Source organism: Sphaerodactylus townsendi, linkage group LG03 (assembly GCF_021028975.2).
Source record: "Sphaerodactylus townsendi isolate TG3544 linkage group LG03, MPM_Stown_v2.3, whole genome shotgun sequence".
Taxonomy (NCBI): domain Eukaryota; kingdom Metazoa; phylum Chordata; class Lepidosauria; order Squamata; family Sphaerodactylidae; genus Sphaerodactylus; species Sphaerodactylus townsendi.
This window is the reverse complement of record NC_059427.1, coordinates 124,295,920-124,316,935: the sequence shown is the minus strand read 5'-3', so window position 1 is coordinate 124,316,935 and position 21,016 is coordinate 124,295,920. Positions and strand designations below refer to the sequence as shown.

Genomic DNA, 21,016 nt, shown 5'->3' with positions numbered 1-21,016 from the left:
ACTGGCTACTGGTAAGATATAAATAATATATTGCAGTGCCACTGCACCAGCACTAGGTGAGCCTGGGGTTGGATCCAACCAACTTTTGTGCTGATACAAATGTGGGGGGGGGGGAGGGAGAGAGGTTTAACCTAGAAAAAGCTTATGCTGATAATTGTGGGGATCACTTGAACAACAACAAAAACAACAAAAACATGCAGTGGAGCTCAAGTGAGGAGAAGAATTGGGTGAGAGTATCTCTTTTTCTTCTTGCACCAGCAGAAAAGTTTGTTGGGGTTACTGCCCACAATAAAATTGATGAAAAGAAGAAAACTTGTACCAACCAGGCTATAATGAATACTTCAAAAATTGTGTCTCCCACTGGAGTAGCAATTTATTTATAAGTAACCAAAATAATTTTACAACACGATAACCAGATGTTTTGGAAAAATTATTACATCTCTCCCACTGGAGTAATGAAAAAAACTTTTTGTATACAGTTTAGAATGGCACAGCAGTATAATCTTAACACAAAGATAACAGCTAGCCAGATTCTAGATAAGTAACTGGCCTCGTACTACTTCAAGTCTGTTAAAGGCAGGTCAAGGTTTTTCAAAAGTACAATAGTGCTTATAATAAAGCAGAACAGTGCCCTGCAATTAGTTTTTTCTTATGTTTCTCAAAATGTCTTATGCTTCTCAAAACATTCTAAACTGTATACAAAAAGTTTTTTTCATTACTCCAGATGTAATAATTTTTCCAAAACATCTGGTTATTGTGTTGTAAAATTATTTTGGTTACTTATAAATAAATTAAGTAAATTGGTACTCCAGTAGGAGACACAATTTTTGAAGTATTTATTGTAGCCTGGTTGGTACAAGTTTTCTTCTATTCACAATAAAATTGGGGCATACTGAATTGCTGGAGATGAGTCTTCCATTTTAGGACTTCTATAACATTACAGGAGTGGTGGAAATGGCCATTTAATGTAAGGGGTTTTCTTAGCCATCAAGCCACATTTTACTTATGGTGACCCCAAAGGGTTTTCATGGCAAGAGACGTCCAGAGGTGGCTTGTCATTGCCTGCCTCCATGTCATGACTCTGGTATTCCTTGGAGGTCTCCTAGCCAGGATATAGACTGAGAGTGTACGAGTGGTCCAGGGTCATCCAGCATGCTTCCATGGCACGACTGGAGATTTGAACCTGGGTTTCCCTGATCCTAGTCCAACACCTTACCCACTAGACCCGTGGTGGCGAACCTTTGGCACTCCAGATGTTATGGACTACAATTCCCATCAGCCCCTGCCAGCATGGCCAATTGGTCATGCTGGCAAGGAGACTGATAAGAGTGTAATCCACTAACATCTGGAGATCTCTAAGGTGGAGTCCTCTACTGCTATAAACTCATGCAGGCTCTGGAAATGGCCATAGGAAACACTATTAACTTTGATCACGATGCCATCATTTCTGTGCATGAGAGATAATATTTGTTGTTTCTTTTAGCGCATGTTTATCCTGCTATTTCTCCAGGAGACTCAGATTGACACTAGTGTTTTCTCCATTTGCTTTTTATCCTCACAACCCTGTGAATTAGGTTAGATTGAGAAAATGACTGGCCCAGAGTCACCCAGTAAGTTTTATGGCAAATGGTGGTTTGAATCGAGTCGAGTACTCTAATTACTGTTCTGTGCAGGCTGTCCTCACTCGATCCCTATTACTCAAAAGGTGAAAAAAATTAACTACATTTAGTGAGTTCAAAAGCAGGATTTTTCCCTGATCCAGTGACTTCCTTCAGGTCTTTGATGAGTACATGGAACTTTCTGCCCTGTAAGGACTTTCATGTTCACCTCCTAACACAAGGATTTGTTTCTTGAACTCTGTTTTTTTAGTCATACCACCTTGTGAATGGAAAAACCCATTTGCTTGAGAGTTCCATGTGTGTACAAAAGCAAATTTGTGCATGTAGCACAGGACATTGGTCTTGCGTTCAAAATAAATGTGTTCATAGGATGAAGTTTCATTTATTCAGTTTATAAATATATGTCTGTTCCAATTTAATACATATGCCTGGGATTAATTTTTCTAGATCGGCTATGGAATCTCTCATCCTTTATTGGCCCCTGTGTTCTAAGAGACATGGAACATGGTCTAGATCAGTGGTGGTGAACCTCTGGCACGGGTGCCAGAGGTGGCACTCAAAGCCCTCTTTGTGGGCACATGCGCCATCACCCCAGTTTGGGCACTTGGCAGTGGCATAGTGTCAAGGGGGCGAGGGTTGCGCAACGCACTGGGTGTGTGACCCTGTGGGAGTGTGGCGAGGGCGTTCCAGGGGTGTGATGGGGGTGTTTCGGGGCATTCCAGGGCAGGGCGTGGGCAGGCAGGGGCGCAGGGTGCACACATGCCCTGGATGCAGTTTTCCCTTGCTCCGCCCCTGGCACTCAGTCTTTAAAAGGTTCGCCATCATTGGTCTAGATGGAACACGATGCATCATCAAACATGTAGCTCTTACTGAAGTTTTCTAAAAATGTTTCTTTAAATATAATTGTTTTTTGAAGAACTGAAATGTAGAGGCATTATATTATAACCTGTGAATGATCCCACCCTCCATACTTGAATAGCAAAGATCACTGCCCATTATTAAGTCCTCATTTATAATATGATTCATTCAAGTGTGTTCTGCACAAATCTTGCTGCCCCATCTCAAAAATAATAGTCTAGAGCTGGAAAAGGTACAGCAAGGACAGGCAGAATGACCAAATTTCATAAAATTATGCATGGTATGAAGAAAGTGGCTGCAAGGAAATGTATTTTCCTATTTCTGTTAATTTATATAATCTTCAGTCAGGTAAAAAAAGTATTTTCCTATCTCATAATATTAAATTTGAACCTGAGTCAGCTTTAGAAACTGATTGGCTGTAGGTTCAGGACACATGAAAGAAAATTCTGTTTCACACAGTACATAGAATTGTTTCAAAATGTGGTGTGGCTGATAGTTTAATAGCTTTGCAAGGGAGTTAGATCCTTGGAGGATAGTTCTTAAGAGTTAATTGCCATGATGGCTCACTGAAGTCTCCATGTTCAGCAGTGGCACATTAGAATATCAGCTGCTGCAGATAAACTGAAGAAGTAGGTTGTATTTTTTATAATCTGTTTCTTGGACTTCTTAGCAACATCAGTTTGGGCAGTGTTGAAAATCAGATGCTGGAGTAGATGGACCTGTGATGGCCCTTATATTGCTCTTTTTGACACTACTCTCTTAACTGTTAGTTTCTCTCTCTCTCTCTCTCTTTCTCTCTTTCTCTCTCTCTCTCTTATAATTGGAACATATTTTGTTTCAAATTTTCAGTGTCGCCTTTACTTTGAAATCTTTCACATCTAACAGATCTCTAGTCTTGTATCACACCTCACCCATACTGTCCTCCTCACATGAAATGTCTTTTCTTCTTTCTGCTCTTCATGGAATGCATGGGCTTTAAAAGACCATAATTTCTTTGGTAAGGCTTCATCTCATTTGATTGTTTGCAGGGAGAGTTGCATTGTTTCTGAGCTTTCCATATTCAGCATGTCTTCTGTTTTGTATTTGAATTACTTAGCTTGAACGTCAGAGCATATACTACAACTAAACTAAGAACTTTGGTTGATTTTAACCATAGTAAATTTCAATTCATTTAACTTAACTGGGGGAAAATTGTCACTTTTTGTGAGCCAAGGCAACAAGGAAGGGTTTTATAACAGATGAGAGGCAAAAACCCATAGAAGTGAAATGTTCAAACGTTAGATATTGGACTGAAATGTTTTTCTTCTTCTGAAGGGTGTCAGCTTCCATATTGAGCATTTTCAAATTCTACCTGCAAAATAGACTCAGTTTATTTTTAAAGATACTTATCAGTCCATTAATCATGGGCACAGGTACGCCAATATATGAACAGAACTGCACAGACTTCTCTTCCATCTCAGTGGAGAACATGTACACTCCTCTGTGTGTGCAGGTCAGTTCTCTCAGTTGAAATTAACATTGAGTCCTGTTTGTGCAGTATCTCTACACTCTGAACTCTGGATTGAAACACACACATCTGATACAAGTTTCAACGTTTCTCTTTTCTGTCTTTGAAAGGAATGGGTCGTGAAGTTGAAAACCTTATTTTAGAAAATACACAACTGCTAGAAACCAAGTGAGTAATCCCTTTCCGCTTTTAAACATGGAATTACTAACCTGTTTTATTTGTTGTTAAGCATAGGTTTGGATTCACTAGAACATAGGTGTCAAACTCGCGACCCTCTAGATGTTCATGAACTACAATTCCCATCAGCCCTTACCAGTATAGCCAATGCTCATGTTGGGAGGGACTGATGGGAATTGTAGTTCATGAACATCTGGAGGGCTGCGAGTTTGACACCCCTGCACTAGAAGAACTCATGGATGGCATTGGCAGAGCAGATCTCTCTTTGCATCCCCCTTACTCAAGCAGCCTTTCATTTGCTCCTGCCTCAGCATTGGCAGAGGCCCATAGTCAAATGTGCCACAAAATGGGGGACTGCACTGACAAGGGGAAATCGGGTGAAATCTCCTCATTTCCCCCTTTTCCATCTGCTGCATGCAACTGTGGTAAAGGTGCTTGTGAGCCACTCCTGATCTTCAGAAAAAAATTCAGGACAAATGACAGATTGTGGAGAAAGATCCCCCCTTAGCCACTTTCAGTGTGCTCTGCTGGAACCCTTGTATGAGGTTGCTAATTCTAAAAGATACAATTCTGATCCCTTAAGGAATTGTGGGAGGTGGTATCTGAGAGCTTCAGATTAATCAGAAGGAGTAGTATGATTTGAAGACACATGATATGGCAGCCTCACTGTCGTAAAGTAAACCTTGGTCTGTTCTGTGCCTTCTGCTGACCCACATGTGCTGTCTTGAATTCTGTGACGGGTTACAATAATACAATAAAGCTTCCTTATGAATTTTGTTACCACGGTGGGAGCCACTGGGTTTAAAATCAGATTAGATAATACATGGGGGATAAATTTAACAGTGGTAGCAATGATAAAATTGCGGTAATGATAACTCATTAGCTAGCAGAGCTAATAATGATTCATTAGCCAGCATAGCTAAGAATTGGACTTTCATGTTCAGAAGTTATCTCTGTCTGATAGTGCAAATACTAGAGACAAACAGGGAGAGGAACTTCATCATGACTTGCTGATGAGCCTCTCAGAGAATCTGTTTAGCTACTGCTGGAGTGCTGGATTAGAGCAACTTTTTTCCTCACTGAGTGTGGCAGATTATGCTGTGAAGAAAATAAAATGGCTCTATACTCAGGGATGTGGGAAAGCTTGAAGTGGTGATTTTACACTCCTAAACCTATATATATATTTTTTTTGTTTAAATACCTACATACATTAAGTCCACAAAATGATTGCAGGGAATCAAGACTGCACTATGACCTGCTTGGTGCATCATAATACCACAGATTCTGCTTGATTGAAGGCATTGCATACATTCCTATGGCAGGAGTGAAATATGGAACTTGAGTGTTATTTGTGTTGCTGGACGACACTGCTTGAATTGACCTGTGGCAAATATCTCCTTTGTTTAGAAATGCCTTGAATGTGGTGAAGAATGACTTAATTGCAAAAGTGGATGAGCTGTCCTGTGAGAAAGACGTTCTGAAAGGAGAGCTGGAAGCTGTCAAACTAGCCAAACAAAAGCTAGAAGAGAAGAATAAGGAACTGGAAGAGGAACTTAGAAAGTGAGTGTAATACACTCCCCGTGTGTTGTGGCAGAAAGGGCCATGGAAGGCATTCCGGTTAATGTAATTGGTACCTCTTGCATTTGTTTAGAGCCCGAGCAGAAGCAGAAGAAGCAAGGCAAAAAGCAAAGGAAGAGGATGATGTATGTAATTGAATTGACCTTTTATCTATCTTTTTTTTCTTTGCTGCTCTGTGTAAAATTGCCAAGTGACAATCTTTCAATGGAACTATTGAGGAGAAGTGTGTATTTACTGTGGACTGGGTGCTTTCCCTTTATTTACTGGGGCAGTCCTGGATCATAGTTCGCAATGGATTACAACCAGAGATGTTGCTATTTTGATGGGGGATGTTCTAAAAAACCTGCTTTTGGGGTTGTTTTGTTTATACAAAGAAGCTTCCATTTGCTGCCTTTGTTTCTTCCAAGCTATTACTGCATATTAGGCTTAGCAGTAAAGCCCCCTGAATAGTTTTGAATGTTCTGTTCTGATCTTCTGTAGTTCGGCAGTATTGCAGCCAAGAAATATATATTTTTAAAACCCTCTAATTTTTTTATCATTCTTGTCATCCCCATCACCCCCGCCTTAAAACCCCATCTTCTCCCTGCCCGACATGCCACAGAGTGATATTCCCACTGCCCAGAGGAAACGGTTCACTCGGGTGGAGATGGCACGTGTCCTGATGGAAAGAAATCAATACAAAGAGAGACTGATGGAGCTCCAAGAAGCAGTGCGATGGACTGAGATGATAAGGCAAGTAGAGACCCTATTTTGGGGTGTGAGAGTGGTTAGTTCCCAATAGATTCTTGAGTTCGTAGTTCCTTCTTGTGGCTTTGGAGAGAGAGTTCAATTAGTTTACAGTGGTGACTAAGAATGTCTTGCATTGTTTACAGTAGGTTAGCCATTCATCTACCAGAAGTCTGAAATTGTTTGTATCATTCCGTCACCGGCAGTCTCACAATTAGAGCTCTGATTTCTGAGAATCCTGTATTCCTTTGGGGGGGGGGGGGGCAGCATAAGTTACCAATAACTGAGAGAGGGAAAATTGGTAGTTGTCTTGTTAGATGCTGCATGTTAACAAAAGCGACAATGTCTATTGCTAAAAAGAGTTTGAAGTACATACCCCATTTTAAAAAACAGGATTCCTAACAATCCAACCTTCAGTGTATTGTTGAAGGCTATCACGGCCGGAATCACTGGGGTGTTGTGGGGTTTCCGGGCTGTATGGCCGTGCTCCAGTAGCATTTTCTCCTGACGTTTCACCTGTGTCTGTGGCTGGCATCTTCAGAGGATCTGATGGGGGAACTGTCACTGTGAACTAGTTTGAAGGATGTATTAAAAATTTCCATAATTAATAGAGATGTGTTGTGGTCTGCAGGTGCCTACTTGTCATGTAGTTGACAATGATGGGGCAGAGGAGTGGTTTCTGTCACTTTGCTATGGCTGTACTGAGGGAGACCCCTAATTTTATCAGGATCCCTTCCTTGTCCCTGGAGCTGCGGATATTGGTGAATGCAGGCAAGCTTTGCCTTGTGTGTCAGCTTGTTTCTGGGCTGGCCCAGTTTACATCATGCTGGCATCAGACACATTGGTAATACGCTGCTGAATATTCCAGGCTGGAGGGTTTGTTTTGTCTGAGCCACAGTCTTGCATCATGAACTCTTTTTTTGCTGTGAAACCAGTTTGTGCTGGGCATAATTTTTTTTTTACTAGAGGAGAACGTAACCTTTCACTCCATCTGCTGTTTACCTTCTTGCAATTCTGTTCCACATGCACTTTTCTCTATTTTGGGTGTCAGAGCTTGACAGAGGGGAATAAAGCACCTGTGGGGGGTGTGAAGGACAGACTGCAGGGAAGGAAAGTGTGTGTCTATCTGGGTTTGATTCCCTGGGTGTGTGTGTATTCCTAACCCGCACAGCCTTTTGTTGTCAATAGTATACCCCACCTTTCTTCCACTGATCTGTTTTTTTCAACAGATCTCTCTGTTGCAGTTGTGTCTGGCTTGGTCTTCCCTTGGCACTCCCATAATTAACATCACATTCTGCTGCCAGTGTCATTACAGCATCTTTAGCTAGTGACTGCAGGAGAATTTTTTCTATTTGTGATTAACTAGGACTGTTCTGTATGAATCAGAGCTACAGTCACACACTGCAAATATACTGTTACCTCCTTTCCCTGTATGTATGCTTATTGTGCCTTTTGCAACCACGAGCACTTTTCCTTCTCATTAAAATTCTAAATATTCTGGTTGGAAACTCAACCATCTGCCTCAAACCCAGGCGTTGTTTTCGCCATTTACTGCGTTTACAATATCACCCCTGTGTTTGGCTCATTTTATGATGCAGAATACCCCTTTAAGTGTGTTTATCCCTTAAGCAATGTACCAAAGAAGCAGTCAATATTAATGTCCGAGAGGCTTTTTTGGAATGGAGAGGAAAGTGATAAAAAATTCAAGGAGATTTCTAAAATGTGTATCCTTATTCTTTCTGCGTATATTATCTTGATATAAAAACGCTCTTAAGAGCCATTAAATTTGCTGATGTATCTGCTCGTGTGTTCTGAATACTATTTAAACCTTGCTAGGATATTTGATAATATGAGAGTGGTCCAGCGTTGGGCTTTCATGCCAGAGACAACAGCCTTGTGGAATTGTAACAGCGGTTTGCACAAAAACAATGTTATTTTTGAAAGGCAACAAGATAGTTTGGATTCATTCAGTGTAGCTTGCTGATTTGTGTTTCTAAAACTGGAATTGCTCCCTAATATTTTGTGCTACTCCTTCCCAACCCGTAGCTTTTCTTACCTTAAATACACTAGTAATTTTTTAAAAAAAATTAGGATATTTTTTAAAAATTACTTGGATAGAAAAATACTATAGCAGGGTTTTCTTTCTATCTCTGGCTGCACAGACAGTTTCTGATGCCTGCTGTATTAGAATATGTAGGTTGATATTCTCAGGTGTCTCCCACCAGTGCTTTTATTAAATAACAAACTATCTTCATGTACAAAGGCAATGATTTTACATTATTGTCTTAGAAGAAGAGGAGGAGGAGTTTGGATTTATACCCCACCTTTCTCTCCTGTAAGGAGTCTCAAGGTGGCGTATAAACTCTTTTCCCTTCCTCCCCCCACAACAGACACTTTGTGAGGTGGGTGGGGAGGGCTGAGAGAGTTTCAAAGGACTGTGACTAGCCCAAGGTCACCCAGCAGGAATGTAAGAGTGAGGAAACACATCTGGTTCACCAGATAAGCCTCTGCCACTCAGGTGGAGGAGCGGGGAATCAAGCCCAGTTCTCAAAATTAGAATCCACTGCTCTTAGCCACTACACCATGCCAGCTCTCAATTTTATTTTAGCTCATAATTTAAAAAATGAAGTATTTTGTGTTTTTATTAAAATTATCTCTCTGTTTGATAGTGTGACTCTTTGACATAGCACAGACCATTCTAGGTGGCCATCTGTCTCCTTCCTGCTCAAGCTATTAGTTCATGGTTCTTTATCTTTAGGGCATCAAGAGAAAATCCAGCCATGCAAGAGAAGAAGAGGTCAAGCCTTTGGCAATTGTAAGTTGAAAAACAGTCTTTTATTCTAAAATATATATGCAGTTGGTCTTTTTGTTTCTTTGGAATCTAAGGGACTAAAATACAAATCTATTCTCTTTTTTTGCTATCTAGTATGCCAACTGGGTAAGGCTGGTCTAAAAGATGAATTGTATTGTAAGATGCATCTTGCAATGATGGTTGTACACTTGGCAGAGAAATGCAGTTTCTATAATCTAATTGCATCTGAGTTTTAACAATTAGGAAGAAGTGTCCTGTTACAACAGATTAGAGCTTTGTAGCTGCTTTTCTGTGACAATTGCAATAAACTGAAATCGGGGTGCTTTTTGTGTGGTTTGCATGTGAGTTCAGCAGGCTGTAAATGTGGGACATTAATTCAGAGGGTTGCCATAAAGCAGAGGCATTTTGATGGCGAATAAGAATGCCCACACTTTCATGTGAGAATTTGAAGTGCTAAATTGCAGTGAAGTTTTGGATTATTACTGAAATAGTATGTGAGAAAGATGTGGAAGGCCTCTGTGTGTTCAGAGTTCCCTTCCTCTATTTTGATCTGAAGTATACAGGAATATTGAGTAGATAACAGACTGGGCTAGTGAATATACAGAGGAGGCTACTGGATCACTAAGATTTAGATTTCTGCAAGATCCTCTTTGTCTTCATGGCTCTATTGAGCCCTGCATTTTGAATCAGAACCATTCTTGTTTGTCCCTGTCTTCTGTTGTGAGAAAACTAATAATATTGAGGTTATGGGTTTCACCAAGATACAGAGTAGTATATTAAGCCCTCACTTTGTCACACACGTGGTGATATTTAAATCATGTGAATCTTGTTTTCTTGATCCTTATAAAGATTTTTGTAAGATAGCCTCTTCTTCACTTGTAACATATGGGTAAAACTGGCATGAGAGATAGTATCTTGCCGCAGGCCACCCACTGGCTACTATCCCGCACTAATTCAGATGTTCATCAGAAAGGGTTCAAGCCTATAGATGTTAGAAAATGAGCTGCATTAATATATTATATTGTTATATTGCTTTGAGAGCTCAGATAATTAGCTGTATTTGAATAACAGTAACAAATTTTCGGCATTATTTATTTACAAAACGTTTATCCTTTCTGCCCAATCAGAGCCACCAAGGCAGCTAACAATGAAAAACACAGTGTTATAAAAGTAGTTCACAAAACCAGAACTTAAGACATACATGAAAACAGACATATGTATAAAGAAGGCTGAAAAGTATTCTAGCTCTCACGAACCAAGCTCTTACATAGTCATACACACATTTGATTGTGTGTTCCTGCATTGCAGGGGGTTAGACTTGATGGCCCTTGGGGTCTCTTCCAACTCTATGATTCTAGTTGGCATCATTGCGCCAGATTTTTTAGACATCTGGGCATTCTCCAGCTCCTACGTATAAATGTCTATTCTTTCTCTGTTCCCAGTTTGGAAGTGCATGAGACCATTTCAGTGAGTGTTATGAGTGTTTAAACATCTGCCAGCTTTCTGACAGCGTGAGCTGTGCTGGATAGTTAAAGTCTGCTGTGTTTGGACTCATTTCTTCTCTACTCTTTGTCCTCAGTGATTGCTTTGAATTGGGAAGTGTGTGGAGTGTACATAAGAAATTATGCCAAACAAGTGTGTCTTCTATACGTATTTATGAATATGTCTGCTTGTGCTCCCCCTATTCTTCAGTTTTAGCAGGCTGTTCAGCTCCTCGGGCACCACCACAAAGAAACCAGAACCACCAGTAAATGTTAAGTACAATGCTCCAACCTCTCACATTACTCCATCGGTCAAGAAAAGAAGCAGCACTTTATCTCAGCTACCAAGTGACAAATCAAAAGCCTTTGACTTCCTCAGTGAAGAGTAAGACCTGTTTTGTTTGTATTGTTAATAATGATGATAAATAGCAACTTTGTAAACCGATAGTTATAATCAGTCAGGGGTGCCGCTCTTTGTGCTTGTGGCCAGAGTAGAGAAGATTTCAATATCTGTGGCAGATTGCTGCTACTTTCCAGAAATACGTATCAGTAGCCGCAAGCGGTCAGATATCAGCAGCTAGGTTTTTGTGGCAGTGCTGTCATGTTTGCTCAATGTAGTTAATGACTACATAAAACCCCTTGGGTGAAACAACCTGAATTTGCAGTTTCTTTTTGATTCTCTGACTTCCAGGCAAAGCACACTACAGTACAGCAAGGTGCTACTTGACTCTTGTAACTTACAGCCACAAACCTTCAGGTCCCTTCTGTATAATCTTTTTCCTTTCTTTGACAATGTTTGCATTCATAGTGTCCTTTTTTTTGGTCTTGCTCAGGTTGTACTTTGTTATGACGGGAGTGCAAGCAGTTAATGCATGTTATTTAAATAGGAAAACATTGTGCGCCGCTGACAATTTAGTCTTTGGTATTAATTGTGTTTGTGACATTTGTTCAAGTTTAACTGGTGTGTGTAGTTTATGGTGGAGAGGAACTTGTCTCCTTCCCACACGTATTCAACAGCATTCCATTCCTTGCTGGAACATTGGCCTAAACAAGCCGTGCCTTTTGTGAGTTTTTAAAAAGATTGTTTAGACATTTTGAACTCCCCTGAAAACTTGCATCTAGGCCAGTTTTCTTCCATTTGCTTTTCCTAATGATCTGAAGATTCCTCATAGAGCACATGGGAGAAGATTTTTTCCCCAGGAGATTTTGGCCCTAAGCTGTGTTATATTCTCTTATATTCTTCCATCCTTCTCAGAGTAGCTGAGAGAATTGTATTTGGTTCTCCTGTTTCTATTTTGTCCTCACAACAACTCTGTCATGTAGGTTAGACAGAGTTGACTGGCCAAATATTATTATTATTATTATTATTATTTATTAAACTTGCTATACCGCCCTATCCCCGGAGGGCTCAGGGCGGTGAACAACATAAAATCATACAAAAAACATAAAAATCTTAAAACAGGTGTGTGTAGTTTATCAGTCAGTGAGCTTCATGGGACTGTAGGGATTTGCGTCTGGGACTTGTTGCAATCATACACAATAACTACTGAATCATGTTGGTTCTGTGTGTGGGATCAAAGCTGGTACAACCAGCACCTTGGATTCTTCCTCCCCCTCCCCAGATATACAAGTGCTGGAGTATTGTTCGTTTACAGTGCTATATATTGGAGTAGTTTTGAAAAGCAGCCCCATTTAGTGAGGTTTATTTCAGTCATTTAGAAGCCTAAACCATTATTCACAGTTTATCATCAGACTGAAAAATGTCCTCGTCTTATCTCCAAATGAAGCTGGTAAAAAGCACACCTGGCCATCATCACATCCTGGGATTCCAGATATAGCTGAGAGATGAAAGGTTGGGAGAACAAATCTGGGCTAGCTCCTCTAGGGGCTGTGACTTGCCAACCATTAATCACATAATATACTGTTGTATCAGGAAGTCCATATCTTATGTGGATTGCAGAGCACAGGTTTTTATAAAAGCCCTTCGTGAATTCTGAAAGAAGAGGATCCTAGATTTACATCCGTTCCTTCTACTGATGGATCACTGGATAGAACCCAGAGCATTGAGAAGACATGGTGCCTTGCAAGCCTTGATAGAGAGAGTTCAAGGGTTGTTCTAAGGATATCACAGAAACTAGTACTGTGTACTGTTCAGGAAAAGGCATTTTCTAACTTCACAAGTTCTCATTTTTTTTGGCTATGCCACAGCTATGTAACACTCTCCCCCCTGCCCCCCCGGTTATACTGAACAAATTGGAGTTTGAGTGGAGCAAAATGGAACATAGTTGGTATCTTTTCTCCTTTACCCAGGTCTGAGGCCAGTCTTGCCTCACGTAGAGAGCAGAAGAGAGAACAGTACCGCCAAGTGAAAGCCCATGTTCAAAAGGAAGATGGCAGAGTACAAGCTTTTGGTTGGAGCCTTCCTCAGAAATATAAACAGGTATTGTGCTGAGGTGATTAAAGATGTCCTTCAAGTACTAACCTCATGACAAAGCACTGTAAAATCCCACTTGGACTGTGTGGTGGCTCCTATTCCTCATTGTAGCTGCCTAGTACAATTCAGAGCAGCGTTCATTCTTTTCCTGTTTTCAGTTTGATCTTTCATAACAACCACCATGTGAGGTAAGTTAGGCTGAGAGAGATTCACTGACCTAAAGTCACCCGTTTAATTTTAGGGCAGTGTGGGGGTTTGAACCCGAATTTCCCAGATCCTTGTCTACCATTCTAACTGCTGCATTATTCCCACTGCTCCCATACCCTTTAATGTGGTGGTATTGTGTGGCAGGTCACAAGAGACACCTTTTCACTTATAAAAACTGGAGAAAATATGGTTGGAAATCTGTGTGACAGTAGCCAGGTAAACAGGAGGCTTGGCAAGAGGACTTCTGTTATTCCTACCCCTTAAGCTTTCTTGGTGCTTTCAAGAAGGAAAAGGGCCTCTGAGGCGACAGCCAGTATTGTCTGTCAATCACTTCACCTGGGAGGAAAGCCTGCTCCTTTATTTGTTTGGTCTGCGTATTAATTGCGATTTGGTAGGACAGCAGGCTGTAAACATAAAATCATGGCAAAGAACAATATTTACTTTCTAGGATACATAAGGAGCAGTAGTGACAAAATGGTAGTTTTGTAGAGCTTCCATGTTCCCTTTCTGAGATTATCATTTTGAAATCACTACTCCAGTAGGATATGTAGGGAAATGTAAACATGAAATTTGAAAAGTATCCTAAGAATATATCTGTGTGTGTGTGTATGCACGCATGATAGATAATGAGTAATATCTCTCTTATAATGTATATAAGCTATTAAAGGTCATTTTCAGAGGTTGGCAAATTAGGCTTCTTTAGACTCCTTATGAAAAGTCAACATCCCCCCCCTTCCCGCCCAAGTTAAAGAAAGTGCTGTTGAGGAAAAATTCTAGCTGTAAAAGGTCACAGAAGAGTGGGATGGCTGCTTGTGATGGCATACTCGGTGTCCATTGTTTGCAGAAACATATATGTTGTGATAGAAAACAAGAATAGTTTCAAATAAAAACTAGCAATGTGCATAATATGGCTTTTAAATTGCTTGCAAGGCATGCATTAACTTATTTATTTATTCTTTTCTCTTTGTTTGTTAGCTGCTATGAAAACATTTTGACTCATTTTAAAACATGTCACTGCCTCTTTGATTATTCAGCAGCATTCCCTTTGTAACGTGCACAGTGTTGTCTGTTTCATTTTTTTCATAAGAAAAAAAGGGTAGGTACACCTGAAAGTTATAAAAAAAAATATTGTGTATCTTTGAGGCTCAAGTACTGTGAAACACAGTTTCCTTAAATAATGCTTAACAAACACAGAGATATTACAACCTTCACAATGACTATTTTACTATAACAATAATTTTTATGCCCTTACAATGATATATCTCAAACAAATGGAAATGAGATCAGTATACAATATACAAGGGGCTAGCTAACCTCCGGGTTAGGTTATGCCTTGTGAACTGTTTCTGTGGCTCCATCTGTAGAAACATAAGCACAAAATATCCTAATGAGAAATCACATTATCTATTATAATAAATGAATATTGGACATACATTATTGTACTCACAAACATAAAGACCTTGTAAAAAATTCTTAATGATTAACACAAAAAGATTTGTTTTTCTTTTTTTGTGGTGCCACTCCTACAAAATAAAACATAAAATTCAATTGCATACAATAACTTTATGATAAGGTAAAAAAGGTAAAGTTTCCCCTTCAGTCGTGTCCGACCCTGGGGTACCACTGCGAGCAGTGATTTTATAGGCAAGCCTCTTTGTGGGGTAGTTTGACATTGCTTTCCCCGGCTATTCTTTACCTCCTAGCTATGAGCTATGTACTCATTTACCAACCAAGAAATGGATGGATGGCTGAGTTGACCATGAGCCAGCTGCCAGGATATCTGACCCACAGGGGGCTCGAACTCCTGACCATGTGAGTGGCAGTGCAAGCACTTAACCACTATGCCACACAGCTCCTTAACTTTATGATAAACACCTCCATTAAACGAGACCAATACTAATCCCTAAACAATGTGAACACAAACCTATTAGGGACAATTGTACTTCTCAAATCCCAACCACCTGTTCTAAATGAGAGGACAAAATGACCCAGCATCAATTTCCTTAAATGCGTAGATGTTAGCGACTACAGCCGTTACAAAAAGGAAGAAAACTCAATGTTCTGATGTAGCCCCAAGGGGGCGACGCAGTCCAACTATAATATGCTTTTCTTCTGAGTAATTTCTGTTTATCTGGAAGAGATCCTGGCATAGTGTCCAAAGTTTCCAATGCCACAAAACGTAAAGAATCAGGAACATGCCTTTTTATGGAAATAAGTGACTAACGGTGCTTCTTGCACGAAATTCCGTATTCTGGACAAATGTTCAAACAGACGTATTGCATATGGAAAAGGAACACAATTTCCTATGAAATCTCTTCTTTGGTACAATAATCTCTTTACACTCAAAACACAATGAACATACATTGCAATGTCCATATTTAAAATGTCCCACTGTTGCAGGTTTTGTTTTAATTGCCTTCTTAATACCAGTTCTGACCAGATAATTGCCAATAGTTTTATTCCTTCTAAGTCCCAAAAGAGGGGGAGAGATCACATTCTGGTAAATTATATAAAATAGGCCAGTATCTAAAAAATAATCTTAGAAATCCTCTCTCTTAAAATGGGTTAGGGTTAGGGTGGAAAAATCAAAGGACCCTGTAATTCTTTCAGTGGCAATTTGCTGCTTGTGATCAAAAGAGAGGTTCTATCAATATTATCAGTTGTATATTGTATACTTATCTCATTTCCATGTAAATAGAGTCTTTTGTTTGAGATATATCATTGTAAGGGCATAAAATTATTGCTGTAGTAAAATTGTCATTTTGAAGGTTGTAGTATCTATGTGTTTGTTTCATTTTTTGGCATGCGTTTGTTGAAAAAATGGACTTTTTTATTTCTATGGAAGAATTTTGTATCTCTCTTGCATCATGACATGAATAGAGTAGATTCACGAATTTATTTTCTCAGAAGGCTCAATATTCAGGTCATGTGGGTGAGACCCATTTTGCACAGAGGTGCTCTTAGAGTAACTGAACAGATTTCTTGATATGATTGAATTAATCTGCAAGATACCAGCATTTTATTTCATGTTAACTGAATAACTTCCCTCCTGTTTTAGATTGTGAATGGTGGTGGCCAGGGTGATAACAAGATGAGGAATTTACCTGTGCCTGTTTACTTGAGACCTCTTGATGAAAAAGATACATCCATGAAGGTAGAGTTGTTTATTTTCTCTCTCATATTATGTCAGGTCTGACAGACTATCTGAGCAACCTGCATCTGCTTATTGGAAGGCCTGAGTTTCTGAGCAGTGCCAAGGTTAATGTGTAGATGCTTAATAAACTGTTTACAAGATGGGGTACCCTTGAGGAATCACTATGGGGGGAGACAAACAGTTGGGAAAAATCTCCAGGCTGAGCTGTCAGGAGATAGAACAGGCTAAGACTCCCTCCCTTTATACTCCAGTGGCATGCGCTGGATACACTGACCTTTCTAGAATACATTCAGTCCTCATCAAACTGAATGGATAGGGTTTTTCTTTTGGTTAAGTTTCGAAGTCATATTTTTATGCATACCTTGAGCAACCCTCCTGAGTATCCCATACTGTGTAGCCTGTGATCTATGAGTGTCTTGGGTAAGGTGTATATAGTTCTGTTGAGAGATCTGTGATTGGCTGCAGATTTAATTGGTATCCTAAACTTGACTCTAGAAATGATAAGGGGGCAGCATATTTTTGAGGGGAGGGGGCTCTGATTTAGAGTTAAGTGATTCAGATACAGTGCTGCTGTATCTCTGAGTAATGTTGCCAAGACATTTAATATTGCTTAGAGTTGTACTGCTAGACACAATATAGTATGTTTTCAAGCTATCTGTTTGTGACTTGTAAGATCAATTCCATACACACTAGTGTCAACAAACTTTTGGTACAACTATGACAAAAGGTTATTTTGTTAGTTTTTTTTCCCCTGTGGGACACTCAAGGATGGTTCTATTCCAGTGATGGCGAACCTTTTCGAGACCAAGTGCCCAAATTCAACCCAAAACCCATTTATTTATCGCAAAGTGCCAACACAGCAATTTAACCTGACTACTGAGGTTTTAGTTTAGAAAAAACGGTTGGCTCAGAGGCATGCGTTACTCAGGAGTAAGCTGGTGGTAGTCTGTGGCTTTGCTTTGAAGCAACTGTGCAACTCTTCTAACGGGTGAATCACAACCCTATGAGGGTTTACTCAGAAGCAAGCCCCATTGCCAGCAACCGAGCTTATTCCCAGGTAAAGAATTGCACTTTAGTTCTTTGCATGAAAATCAGTGGGGTTTAATAGCGCTTAACAGGGTTACCTACACTGCCTCCCCAAAACTAGGTCTTAGGCTTAATGCTAATAATCGAGCCCAGCGGCCCAGGCCAGCCTAGATGTGTGTGTGGGGGGGTGACACCCATGCCACAGGTTCGCCACCACTGTTCTATTCCTTCTTTCATTTGATCCTCACAGAAGCAATCCTGTGAGGGGTGGCTTAGGCTGCATGAGAGTAAGTGAGTGACTTGTCCAAAGTCAAACAGTTAGTTTCAAGGCAAGGTGGATTTGAAACTGGATTTCCCAAATCTTGTTCTGGCACTGTCACCAAGGCACCATGCTGGCTCTTCACTGACTTCCGGAGAACATGGCATCTTGATTGGTCTGAGCTTTTATAGCTCCTGGCTGCACTTTCTGAAAACTCTTTTAGGCTACGGGGTGCGGTGATCAGATGGTGTTATGGTATAGTGCCGTTGTGGTGAACCTTTGGCACTCCAGATGTTAAGGGCTACAATTCCCATCAGCCCCTGCCAGCATGGCCAATTGGCCATGCTGGCAGGGGCTGATGGGAATTGTAGTCCGTAACATCTGAAGTGCCAAAGGTTCGCTGCCACTGGTATAGTGTATGTAGTCAGGTATTCCTTTATAACATTCTTTAAAATAATAATAATAATAATTTCTATATTTAACAACTCTGGGAAAAGTTTGTCTTTGCTTTTATATGGAAATCAGAAAGAATATCCACCTAAGGGAACTGGGTAGATATAAGGGGAGAATATTTTAATATCTTAAAATGGCATAACTAACTAATATTTGAATAGATTATTTCTGTTTGAGTTTGCAGCAGAATATGAGCCTTCTGCTAAGCATTATCACTATTAAGTTCTTGTTTTATTAACATGTTTCTGAAGTATAATAACATAAATTTATGATCAGTTTTCTAATATAAATACAGTAGATACTTTTAAATGAATTAGTTACATGATGACTATAAGCATAAGCTGTTAAACGTAAGTGCTAAACTTTTTTTCCTTTCTCTTTTTCTTTCTTTTGAACTGTTTGGTGTTCCTTTAGTATAAGTTGTTAATATAAATCCATTAATTGTTTTTTTCTTTTTTATTCCATTTTCTTTTTTGTATTATGTCTTTTTTGTGTTAAAAAATTTAAAAAAAATTATGGGCATGCTGGCTCTTCACTGTTGCACAATGCTGGGCTATTTATATACGAAGTTCTTTTGTCTTTCAAGCTGTGGTGTGCAGTAGGAGTTAACTTATCAGGAGGGAAGACAAGAGACGGAGGTTCCGTGGTTGGTGCCAGCGTCTTCTACAATGACGTGGCAGCTCTGGATGCCCACAGCAACAAACAAAGAAGTGCGTCTCAGAGTAGCCTGGATAGATTAGATCAGGAACTCAAGGTATGGCCCAGATGTATAATCAAATAATGAACAAGTTTTAAAGGTCTGTTAGAACTTCAAGTAAATGGGAGACTTTAGCATTGTGCTTTTATTTATTCTGTTCAGCATTCTCTGTGTAAATATATTTGAGTCAGCTTACAGCAAGAAGATAAAAGCATTAAACCTATGTAAATTTTTAAAAGCCTAAGTAAAAATAGCAGCATAAAACCAAAGTAATTTAATACAGGTATATAACTACTAAAACATCAATTAGACAAAAATGACACCAGCAGACCTAAAAGCAAAAATGGGTGTAAGCATAAAAACCAGACATAGGCTTGTGTACATATTCGATGGTTGCACTTTGCATTTTGAAATTATAAAATAAAATATCAGACATAAGTTGGGACCTACAGATAATTTCCATGGACAGAAGGGATTTAATGATATTCTCACTTTCCTCTCCTATTACAATCTACATCATCCCCCAAAGACTGCTCTTGGGGGATAGGAGAAAGGCTGAGATCCACTGCAGGAGGGGAAAATCGGTGAAACCGCCTCTCCCCACCCCTTTGCAGATATTCTCTGTGGGATTCAAATCAGGTTTACTGAACAATTTGGGGAAAGCCAAACATTTTTGTTTGGCACCTTATTGATAAGTTTGGCACCAGACAGATTTGTGTGGGGAGGAAATTCTGTAATTTTCATGCCTCCAAGAAAAGGCTTCTGCCTTTGAGTATTCAAATTTAGGGTCTCAGATCATGATCTAACCACTGGGCAGGCTTGTAGTTAAAGTGATCATTCAGGTGCTCTCATGACAGAGTACACAGGGCTTTTGTGCTAATATTTGTGTTCTGTTTCTTTGCCCTTCACTGAACAGCTTAATGTCACAACAAAAAATGTGTTACACAGACTTTGTTTCAGAGTTTGGCCTGTGCACACTGGGCAGCATTTTTTTCTAGCACACCTTATATTTACTTCATGTATTGCTGCTGAGTGCTCTGATCACTGGTCTGAGGAAGGCAGAGGTGTAGGTAGGGGAAATGGAGCCTGGTGCAGAATCGGAGTTTTGCTTCCCCCCATTGTTCATTTGTGTTTTTTTGTATTTTTAGTGATTTTTCCAGCTTTCAGCCTGCAGGGGGCACAGTTTTTAGGCTTGCAACATCAGAAATTCAGGGTATCTTTAGGAGACTCTCCTGATGATGCCTCCCAGGTTTGGTGAAGTTTGGTTCAGGGGGTCCAAAATTATGGACCCTCAAAAGGTAGCCCCATCTACTATTAGCTCCCATAGGAAACAATGGGGGATGGGACACTTTCTTTGGGGGTCCATAACTTTGGACCCCCTGACCCAAACTTCACCAAACTTGGCTGGTATCATCAGGAGTGTTGCCGGATGATATCCTGAAAAGGTTCGGATGCTGCTATCCTAACTAATTAGCCTATACCCTCGGCCGGCTCAACAAAGTAAAAAAAAAAAACACTAAAAAAATATCAAAAATACATCATTTTTGCTGTCTCCCCTTGCAGGCGTGCCTGGTGCAATACGCACCCCCCTGTCCCATGGTAGCTACGCCACTGGAGGAAGGTGGTGTAATCCTGTTAGTTATAAAAAGGTAGGAGTCCTTTTATCATTGCTGTGCCAGCCTAAAAAGGTTGAACAAGAAGCCTGAGGTTACCCAGACCTCATCTATGTGTTTGAGAACTGACTGTTAAGACAGGTCTTTGGACTATCGCTCTGGGTTGTAGAAGCACTGCAGTCTTCACAAATCACTGCTTTACTTATCTGTTTCATTTACTTCATTTATGCCCCTCTTTTCTCCCTGGAGTGGGATCCAGAGTTACTTACCACGTAATATTCTACTCTCCTCTATTTTATTCTCACAATAACCTGGTGAGGTGGTTTAGCTGAAAGGTTGTGGCTGGCCCAAGGTCACTCAGGGAGCTTCCATGGTAGAGTGGGGATTTGAACCTGGTTCTCTCAGATCCTAGTCC

General features: G+C 40.1%; 1 protein-coding gene across 14 annotated transcripts in view; it reads left to right on the top strand.

Annotated features, from left to right (window-relative positions):
- Positions 1 to 21,016, top strand: part of SPAG9 (sperm associated antigen 9) — a 115,241-nt gene that overhangs the window by 58,647 nt on the left and 35,578 nt on the right. For 9 of the 14 annotated variants that reach the window (XM_048488224.1, XM_048488221.1, XM_048488219.1 and 6 more), the window contains 9 exons: positions 4,095 to 4,152; positions 5,569 to 5,721; positions 5,813 to 5,864; positions 6,341 to 6,471; positions 9,224 to 9,280; positions 10,970 to 11,143; positions 13,069 to 13,198; positions 16,458 to 16,553; positions 18,878 to 19,045. In XM_048488224.1, coding sequence (XP_048344181.1) covers positions 4,095 to 4,152; positions 5,569 to 5,721; positions 5,813 to 5,864; positions 6,341 to 6,471; positions 9,224 to 9,280; positions 10,970 to 11,143; positions 13,069 to 13,198; positions 16,458 to 16,553; positions 18,878 to 19,045 — 1,019 coding nt within the window. Of the gene's footprint in view, positions 1 to 3,459; positions 3,475 to 4,094; positions 4,153 to 5,568; positions 5,722 to 5,812; positions 5,865 to 6,340; positions 6,472 to 9,223; positions 9,281 to 10,969; positions 11,144 to 13,068; positions 13,199 to 16,457; positions 16,554 to 18,877; positions 19,046 to 21,016 lie in introns of all 14 variants that reach the window. The other 5 variants (XM_048488217.1, XM_048488222.1, XM_048488216.1 and 2 more) reach the window with 1 other exon arrangement.